At 41.7% G+C, this 10,374-nt stretch overlaps 1 protein-coding gene across 1 annotated transcript in view; it reads left to right on the forward strand.

The window, feature by feature from the left end:
- Positions 1–6,039, forward strand: part of LOC120517432 (ras-related C3 botulinum toxin substrate 3) — a 40,971-nt gene extending 34,932 nt beyond the window's left edge. The window contains exon 6 of the mRNA XM_039739763.1: positions 149–6,039. Coding sequence (XP_039595697.1) covers positions 149–279 — 131 coding nt within the window. The 3' untranslated portion in view covers positions 280–6,039. The remainder of the gene's footprint in view (positions 1–148) is intronic.
- The last annotated feature ends 4,335 nt before the right edge of the window (positions 6,040–10,374 follow it).

Below are 10,374 nucleotides of genomic sequence, written 5' to 3' on the forward strand. Positions count from 1 at the left end.
TATACAGGTGGGTGGCAGAATTCAAGGAGCCACATGCAGTGATGTTAAAATAAAGATACCCGACCTTCTGTGACATTTTGAAGAATGTGCCGCCTTTCAAGTGAAATGTCAACACTCGCACTCATCTGTGGTGTGTCTTTTGGTCCAGGGGCTGTGAAGTATTTGGAGTGTTCGGCTCTCACCCAGCGGGGCTTGAAAACCGTCTTTGACGAAGCAATCCGGGCTGTACTGTGTCCACCGCCAGTCAAGAAACGCGGAAAGAAATGCACTGTGTTTTGAGGGAAGACAAACGGCCGCCTTCTCAGGAAAAGTAATGTTGAATGGGGTTGAGGGGACAACAACAAAAAAAAAATCCACAAAATATACGTGAATAGATGATGTTTTGTTTGCTTTTACTTGTAATTCATGAGTATGTATGAGTATGGACAAGAGGGGAGATGGGAAAAAAAAGATGGTGGGGGGGCCACCAGAGTGCAGTGGCTCTATACAGAGAGAAAACTCTGGGGGTCGTCTTTGTGTTTGTGAAAGGAAAATATAGGAAATGTCTTTGTATAAATTGCATGGAAGTAAATATCAAAAGGAACAGAAATGAACATATGTCAAATGTTAAAAAAAAAAAACAAATACTATTTTTATTAATTCTAATTTAAATTGCCACTTGCTGATCCGGTCAAGTGTGAAGAGTGCCGCCCCTTTATTCTTCCAAAATGTTACTCCCTGAAATCTCGTTTTGATGACAGTGTTACAGAGGGAGCTTGGTAGCAAACAATGAAAGTGTTACTCCTCTTCCGTATTTGCTAGTTTGCCTAGATTTGGGTTTTTTTGGTGAAGTTACATTGAAATAAAGAGGGACAGCCACGCGAGCCGATGCCTAACGGTGGTGACGAGTAGTGCGTTTATGTAAGATAGGAACATTCATTTGTGTCTTTTTTTTTTTGCGTTTCAGTTTGTTTTTACATTTCCGAACTGACGTCTCTTGTATGGTACGTTTTCTTTATTACTCTGACAAAATAAATAGGCAGGCGTATCTAAAATTCCGACTGGACGTTTTGTTAAATTCTTTTCTGTGTAAATTAGCGTTGTGTCAACACACACACTTCAACGCAGCTTTCTTCTTTCTTGCATTTACTTTTGTCCTTAAAACGTTTGTAAAGTGACTCCTGGTAGGTCGGTCTGCCAATTATATGTGAACAGTGATGTTAATAAAGGGCTTAAAAGATAGGAGGCCTTGTTGCCAGTAATGGTCATCCGCACCCAGTAAAGGCGAACCGCGTTTATCAAAGACTGAGCTCTCGTGAGATCGCTTCGGCCATATTGACTTTGGGCATCCCTTCAAGTGTGTCATTTTGATTAATGTATGTTCAGTAAATCCCCCCCCTATTGCCCCACGGCTGTTCTGAATTACTGCCACATGCTGTCTGAGACATTTAAGGGTGCCCATGATTTTAAATTAGAAACGTGGACAGAGGCATTCATGTAGTTAACATGCAAGCGAATACGATGAGAGGATAGAGAAGCACAAAGCAATTCATCAGTCGGAGCTGAGATCCGTTTACCAGTGCAGACGTTTCCCACCTTCACGCTGTCCATTCGCTGCTCTGGTCATCGAAGCCTCACAAGTTGGTAAATGCAAATCTCACCGCTTCTTAACCTGAAGAAAAAGAAGAATTTCACTTCTAAAAAATGCCCGATTAAAGTCTGTCAGAACTTGCCAGCAATTTCAAACAAACAAACAGCCCAGGCTTTTCTTATCCTGACAGGGGAAGGGGCAGTGTGGGGTTTGGGTACTGCGTGGTAAGGGGTGCTGTGCCAGATGGCGTGTGAGCAACTCGTAGCACTAATTACAGTTGGTGAGGTGCTTACACCTGAATGGAGTTTGTGTCGATGTGCATCTGTAAAGGGGAGAAAAAACAAACAAACTTAAGGTTATTACCACCCTGAAAAGAAAAGAAACAGAGACAATGCTTCAGCTGTAAAGTCTTCATCAGTCATGGCACCTTCTGAAGGCTCAACACTTTGTGTCTTTTACCTTCTTTTCAGCCTTGTCCTTTACGCTTGAATAGTTCAAAATACAAAACTGGTATGTCAAGTGTCCAATGTAGCCTACCAAGTGTTGTTTCTGATCCAGACTTGCTGCTGACCAGCTCAGTGCCATCAGTTTCAGCAGCTGGCACACACACATCAGGCCAATGCTCGAAAGAACAAGTCTCCTCACGCAGTTGGCATAGATGGTCAGAATTCCAGCATTCACACAAACTTCTTTGGTAAAGACCCTTTGTTGTGGCGTGTGAGTGGGCAGTTTTTGTCATGCGTTCTTCACAAAGCCTGAGCAGAATAGGATGTTGTATTTCCTGTCTGCCTTTGACAAAATAGAACATGAGGTCTCGTGGGAGGACTGGAGTTCAAGGTTGGTCCGTGACTGCGTTTATTTGGATTTGAGCTATGCCAGGCACATCGAGGTGTCAGTTCATTTAGCTGTCTCCATGCTGCCTTCTGTGTGTGTTCTCTGGGGGCTTCTCATTCTGCTTGCAATTCTGACTTTAGTCCTCCTTCTCTGTGCCGTTAGTGATGCACCCCAGTGGTGTCCCCATCTAGAATGAGTTCATATCGCCCATGGTGACTCAACATATGAAGTTTTGGAGTGGAGTGTAAAGCATCAGAATTTAAAAAAGGTGCCCAGGATGTTGGACGAGGCCGTATCGCTGGCACCTCAAGCCCATGACTGTGTTTGTAGAGGGTGAGTGGCACAAGGCCCAAGAACAATGTGCAGGAGGCTGTAAAGACTTAACACAGTAAGGCCTGGCTGTTGGTAAACTGAGTGAGTTGCTGGGAGTTTCTAGAAGGTGTGAACAATCAGGACCGTGTACGGGGGGCACAGAGACCTCCTCATCTCGCCTCATTCTCGGCAGCTTCTCCAATACCCTTCCAGAAAATAATATGGTCAGCACTAGATTGTGGAGTTTAAAGCCAGTTGTGGATACACAGAGCCCATGTTACCAGAAAGGTGACAGCACGGCCACGGCATTGTATTTGTGTTTCTAACCCGATTTTTCTCTCATTTTGAGTAATTCACAGTAGATTATTGTTGTTGTGAGAGAGGATGCAAAGATGGAAACTGAGTGGAGAAGGCAAGTCACAGCAACGGGCAAAGCTGACATTTCAGTTCATTTTGTTGCAGTGACACAGTAAACCTCAGTTTGGGGTTTTTGGAGTAGCAAAGGTGCCCAGGATTATCATTACTGGCTGGCAGGAGAGCAAAAAACAAAACTTGTATCTGATGGGTATACAAAGGAATTGCAAAACACGAGGTACATTTAGGGTGTTTAAATTGCTGGCAAAAATCTAGGAATAAAGCATATTGGGGTGTAGGTGTACAATTCTACAAATCTGCAATTTTAGAAACGTTTACATGAATAACACTTTCTATCTGCAGTATTTTATAAACAGTCCAAAAAGAGGAAAAGCCAAAAAAAAAGCTCTGAGAGTCGAGTGTGCTCGGCACCTTTCAAAATTCACAAAGTGACGGCATAAATATCAAATCATGGGGACTCTAAGCGCAGGGCACCCACCTCTCGTTACTTTTAGCCAGGGTCCTTCACGTCAAGACAGTTGAGCTTGGTGGTTGAGTAGAGTGAGATGTGTACTTGGCGTGGACTGTAGAGGTGTTTTGCTAAATTTTTCTAAACTGAAATTTATTTTTTACTTGGCTGGCTCTCATTAAGTCTTGGATACCAAAATATGCTGCCACAAAAGTGTGTGTCGGAAAAAAACGCCGGAGGAGCACGGAATATGTGTATTCATGTAGAGTCCTGATCAGTGGCATCAGGGCGGGCACTGGAGCTTGTGAGAAGAAGCTTGTTGTGCAGCCAGGGTACCAAACAGGCTGCCATGGTGAGGGCTGGGTTTTGGGTTTTGTTTGCCTCCAGCATTATTAATAAAGCTCCACACACACTGGGCCACAGGGAGGTGACAGTCCCAGCAGGTAGTGACAAGTACGCCTATGAAAAGGCGTCGGCCACTTGGAAGCTTTCCTGTTTTATTGTTGTGTGACATTCAATCAGAGTGGATTTACATTGGCTTATTTGACAGAAAAGTCTTTAATCTCAAACTGAACTGATCTTGAGTTTAATTAATGATGAATATAAAACACCCAATACTGAGACTCAAGTTTTCACTTCCATCAAATTAGCCTTTAGTACATGGCAGTCGTGACCGCCTTCAGTCTCCGTCTCTCTCAGCTTTGCACATCTGCCATTTCCCATCCACTCGTCCTTTTTAAATTGCTCAGGCTCTGTCAGGAGTCACGTTGCTCATGCCTTTGTTAAGTCCTACCACAAATTGTCCATTGGATTGAGCGCTGTTCTCTACCTCGGCCACTCCAAGACATTCACATGGTGGTTTTCAAGCTGTTCTTGTGTAGCTTTGCCTTTGTGCTTGTTATCTCCAGGATTTTCTTTATTTTCATGTTAGCCTCGCCAAGACGTCCAGAACCTTCTGTGTTAATAATGATTAATAATGATCAGTGTTTAAATGTGACTTTTTCAGTCTGGCAGCCAAAACCCTCCATGTTGGTCTCACCAGAGCTTGTCACGCTTTCCTACTCCTCCGATGTCAGTTGGTGGTCACTGTCACTCTCTTTGTTGGAGAGCATTATGCAGATTTCTAGCCGTGCCACTCTTTCCATTTTTGATTCAGTGTTTCATTGAAGTGGATTATTCAGTGATGTGGATGTTTTCTTGTCTCTCTCCCCTGACTTGTGCTTTTCATCCAGTTGCTTATTCTATTCTCTTGTCTTTATTGTGCAGGTCAGGCCACCATACAGACTTGCACAAGGTGACCCTTCCACATTCAGGGGAGTTTACTTTGCAATTATCTTTAACCCCAGCCCAGTGGTCTACACTGAACCAATTCTGGTCTGTGTCTTCCACTTATAATCTTAGAGGTGTCATATTAACATCTTACGGGATTCATTATTTAGTGTTTAATTTTAAAGTGAAAACAGATCCCTACAAAGTGATCTAAATTAATTACAAATATTAGTCTTTTTCTATTAATAAGCCAAAATGAAATCCACTGTGATTCAATGTTGTATAACAAACAAATGTGACAGCAGGGTGTGAATACACTTTATAGGCGCTATATAAAACGTCCCGGCTGGTGTAGTCAATAATCCTTTAGCTGCTCTTCTACTAATGCCTTGCTCTGATTAGAGGAGCCCCTAAACTCTGATACCCATTAGTTGTGCCCACCGCTACCCTGGCCTCAAAGTGTGCATATAGGTGGGCAGATGAAAGCACATACCTTACATGTAACAAATGCCCTGTTAAAACTCACTGCAGCATCCCATGTAGATAATAAAGAGAATCCACATCCACACAGTTCAGTTCTGCAAGAAGCAGCCATACATTTACATTTTTTATACGTTAAAAGAAATGTTTCTTTGTTGTGTTGTATGATGTGCTCTTGTGTTCAGAGCACCATGTCATTGGTGATGCGAGTTGAATATCATCTGCTACAATTCTTCCTCCTTTAGGATCTGCTGAATGGGCATTTATCCACTTGGAAAACAATTGTTTTAAGATATGTAAACTCCGTTTCTCCGCTATCCAGCAGTCCACAGACTGAGCGTCTGGTATTCTTTAGTCGTCTCCCACTTGAGAGTAAAATGCTTAGCGCCCTTTGCTGGTTAAACCCACACACACACACACACACACACACACCCCTCACAGCATGTGTCGGCCGTGTGAGGAGCAAATTCCCTGGAGCATGTTCTGGAAAAATGCATTTAAAAAAGAGAGAGAGAGGGAGATGGCTGTTGATTTCTCCAAATGTTATTCAGTTGCATGGAATCTGTTTGAAACCTGTGGATTGAGTCTGGTCTTGTCAGTGAAATCTCATTCATCTTCTCTGTGTATATGATGATGTTTTAAAATTGCTCCAGATGCGCTTGTATAATTTTTTTTTTATTAACTATTATTCATGTCATAAAAAGCATTGCAAATGAAGCATTTTGTATAATAAATATGGACTTATGACTAATGACTGTCATAATTGTGTATTATTTCGTTCTTGCTCCTTTCTTATGAGTGTTGTTTCTGTCATTTGATTTAATCCTCTCAGTCTACCTGCAGTGGTAAGAGCTGCAAATTTAGCCTCTCCTAAGTGGGACAATGGGGCACTCGGGCAACGTGCTGTTCTCTTTTAATTCCAAAACTTTTTTTAAAACCTACTTCTCGCCCCAAGTGCCTTGTGTTACCCTCGACTTTAACATTTTGCAGTAGGTTTATGGGTAACTAGGGTGTCCTCCCAAGCACATTTGTTTTCTACGGCATCTAAAGGGCTGAGCCACCGCCATCGCATATTTAAAGGTGTTCTTATGTGGGGGGCTCCATCCTTAACTACCTGTGTCCTTAATTAGAGGCTTTTACTGCAAGCCTTTGGTGTGTGGTGATCTACAAAATGTACCACGTTTATCAGAACAGCAGCCCTGTTGGACACTGGATTCTTAATTGTTCTCCTTAAGCCTGTCGCTCTTTGGTTAAAAAACATTCAAATCCAGCTAATTTGTAATCTGTGTTTGTGTGCACAGGTTTGTGTACTGTTCGTGTGTGTGGCTGGTTATATACAGTATATTATTGTGCTTGTGTCATTCAAATAGCCTGTATGTGGAGTTTTTTTTCAGAGTTTATTCCACAAGATTTCAGGAAATGGGAACACAGAATCAGGAATATGGGAGTACATCAGGTAAGTTTGTTTCTGATTTCTATTAAGTAAATATTGAACTTCATATTGTAATACATTATGTTGTGAGGATTAAGAAAGTGCTGTCCCAATCCTGTGTCTTACGGGTCTTTTTTGACCCAATTCTGACAGCCCTTTTCAGGTGCCCTGAACATCAGATTTTTCCACCCCATACCAATTTTCTACTGGTCTTCACCTTTAGTGCCCATGATCCAAGGTGACATTTAGGATGTCTTTATGGGATGTAACCAACAGTACACTAAATGGACAGTAAAAATCCACCGAGGCTACCAGGTAGGTAGATATTACTTTCTTTTTAGCTCTTATGACATTTTTATGGGTTGTGAGCAAAGTACCATGAATGTAGTAGAAAAATAGATTAAAGGCAATGGTGACCTGAAGGACAGGGATGTGTGTGAAATGTGCAGCCGCTATACAAAAATGGCATTTATTTATCCCCAATTCTGACATGAAATGACAAGATTTGGGATTTTTTCGAGTTGCAAAGCAAATATACGACCATAGGCCAAAACTGACCCAAGACATGGCGAGGTAAATATTTTTTTTTTAAAGCTGTGCAAATTATGTGATTTTTTTTTTTTTAACTGTTTACTAATTTGGAGAAATGTAAGAAAAGTCACCACGTTTCATTCAGAACTGACTAAACGTAAGATGCTTTTACTGATTTCAAACACAAAAACAAGTCAAATGTGACCAGAAGCAGTTGTAGGGTTAATTATTGTGGCGACATTTTGCATGTTGGTTGGGCTTGTAAATAAGAATGTGACTGGTAACATTTAGTGGTAACATGTCTATTACTAATATATGCATTTTATATTGTAGGACCTGCGGTGGGGCTGGCACCCTGCCCGGGGTTTGTTTCCTGCCTTGCGCCCTGTGCTGGCTGGGATTGGCTCCAGCAGACCCCCGTGACCCTGTGTTAGGATATAGCGGGTTGGATAATGGATGGATACTGTAGGACCTTGCAGGACTATTTGAACCCTTGACCAGTTCTCAATTTACCAAATTAAAAATAATACTCTGAAGGCTTCTCCTCTGTGATTATCATTTCAAAGCATTCAAATCCCAAATATTTGTTTGTTGAGACATCTTTAGTGTAAGATCTGTCATTCAGTAAAAGGGTCTGAATACTTTTACAGTGCATTGTGTGTACGCACATGCATGCTAGTACTGTATTGCATTCTCACACACACACACAGTCAATCTACATCATTTAAATCTAAAGGTATGTGTGAACAGACCAAGTAAGACAGAGTCAGTACTAAATGTTAGAGCAATCAAAAATTTTCAGTGGTCTCAACATACAGTTTACACCCATGGCTCATGCAATTGAAGTGAGAAAGCCCCCACTGCAGCTCAGTTTGAAAGTAAACTATGCATCTCAATAGCTCCACTGTTTTTGTCAGTAATGTGTGGCTTGCCATTTCCAGGACATGTTACCACTTTGTTTTTACACCCCTAGTTTTTCTGTGATGGTTTGCAATGCTAACCCATGGGTCACAGTGTTGCTTCTTACAGCCCTGCCAGTTCTAAAATGTACTTCTCCACCTTGGTACACTTTGCTCATGTACTTGACACCATGATGACTATTACATGGATGGCCATGTAAAAGTCTAACATTGGCACCAGGCACACATGCTATAGAGAAATGTGCACAACAGTAATAAATATTATTCTGCTACAGCTGTCTGCTTTTTGTGATCAACTGCAGGGAAGAGAATAGCATTACCTAATGGACAGTCACAGTCTTGTTTCTGGAGGAGTTTGAGAGAAGGTGGGCATAAGATGTCCATGAAATTCTGCGGTGCTTCTCATGTGCTGACAGTGTTGCAGACAAGATGTAGAAAGGACAGCAAGCTGGAATAGTGAAGGTTTTTGGATGTGAAAGCAGGACAAGTGTCCATTGCTATACAAAGGTAGTTCTCAAATTGAGTCCAATAGTGATGTGTATGGCACCTAGAAAGTTACAGTAGATGAACTGTCATGGAAGCTTTACGGTGCTGATGATTTTATATTGATGATTAGAAGAGACGAGAAGTTAGGAGATAGTGAAGTGGAACAATGTTATGAGATGCATAGGATGACAACAATGATGGTGTCTGAAGCCAAGAGCAACGAGGAGGTGGTGGCTGCATGATTAAGTGTATTAAAATGTTAGAAGGAACTCTTTGGTACACACCAGGCTGGCAGTGGGTTCCTAACAGATGCAGTGGCAAGAGGAAAGGGTATTGATAAGACAGAAGTCAATGTAATGGCAGTAGTGAGTAGGTGATTTGCTTAAGATACATTTGCTCACATGGAAATGGTAGCAGAGGTGAGATGTCTATAGAAATAGTTCAGTAAAGTCTGTCTCATGAAGGTAGAAAGTGGAGGGAACAGTGATTGAGTGTACATCTGGTGTGCCACATCGAGAGAGGGACAAAAATGAGAGAAACAGGGCTTGGGTGGAATCAATTAATAGTGTAAAGAGAAGACAGGAGGTGGTTTAACATTTTAAGATAAAAAGCAAAGAATTACAGTGTAAAGATGCCGAAGGGGGTGGTACCCAAGACCCTCGTTCAGCTGAATTTGGAGGACACCCTGCCGATCTGACTAAACCTGGGTAATGTCCATTAGCACCAAGTGAAGTTCCTGACTTTGTAATACTTTGAGTTTTCCTTCCATATAAAGTGCTCTATGTTTCCACACAATTCCACTTTAAAACAAATGCACCCTATAAAGTATATAGTACTCGGGCCATTCCAGAATACTTTGCCATACATTTCCTTAAATCTTACTCAGATTCAGGGTTGCTTGGCTGAAATGTATTGAACTTAACCTAATGGTTTTATCCATTTTTGTGAATACGACAACTGGTCACACTCTTGTCTGATTTGGCACAAACCTTATCAACTGAATGTGAAGGTGAAACTGGTCTCATGTACTGGCGTGACTGTTGTGCAAGTTGTTCATTAAGCAGGTACAAGTTATGGTGTGTTTCCCCAACTAGAGCTGATCTAGTACAGGAGCAATGATTATATGCTGCCAAGATAAGTGACATAACAAAATTCTCAAAACAGGCCTAATCCAGTGTGTAAATGTTGGAGGGTAGACAGCAGCAGGCACAGCATATGGTGTCCTGGAGTGGGCACCAGTTCATGGACACTGCCACCACAGAATCAATTCACACACCGATTCACAATGTGCTACAGTACACCGAGAACGCAGAGAAAAATCCTCCACAAACATGGGGTGCAAACTAACCCAATACAAGGGACATTCCCAAAACGTACAAATTAGTGGCACAGGTGTTCAGAGACATCTGTTACAAAAAGAATACTGACCCAGATACTTCTGTTACCACTCAGACTGTATAAAATGTATGTGAACTGAATGATTTGGCCTATTTCCATGTATTAATGTGAGTTTTCTTAGAGCTTGTTTTGCACGTGTGAAGGAAGACAATGGGCCGGATTCTCGATAACCAAGAATTCAACTTTCACTCACACTGTTCTCACTAGAGTTGTTTGTTATTTTGCAATTTTGGAAAAAAAAACAATTTAGCCCTTGTGTACAGTATACCATATACCCTTCAGTGTTTTGAATGTTTTCTGAGACACCCTGGTGGTTGGA

This window comes from Polypterus senegalus, chromosome 17 (genome assembly GCF_016835505.1).
Source record: "Polypterus senegalus isolate Bchr_013 chromosome 17, ASM1683550v1, whole genome shotgun sequence".
Taxonomy (NCBI): Eukaryota; Metazoa; Chordata; class Cladistia; order Polypteriformes; family Polypteridae; genus Polypterus; species Polypterus senegalus.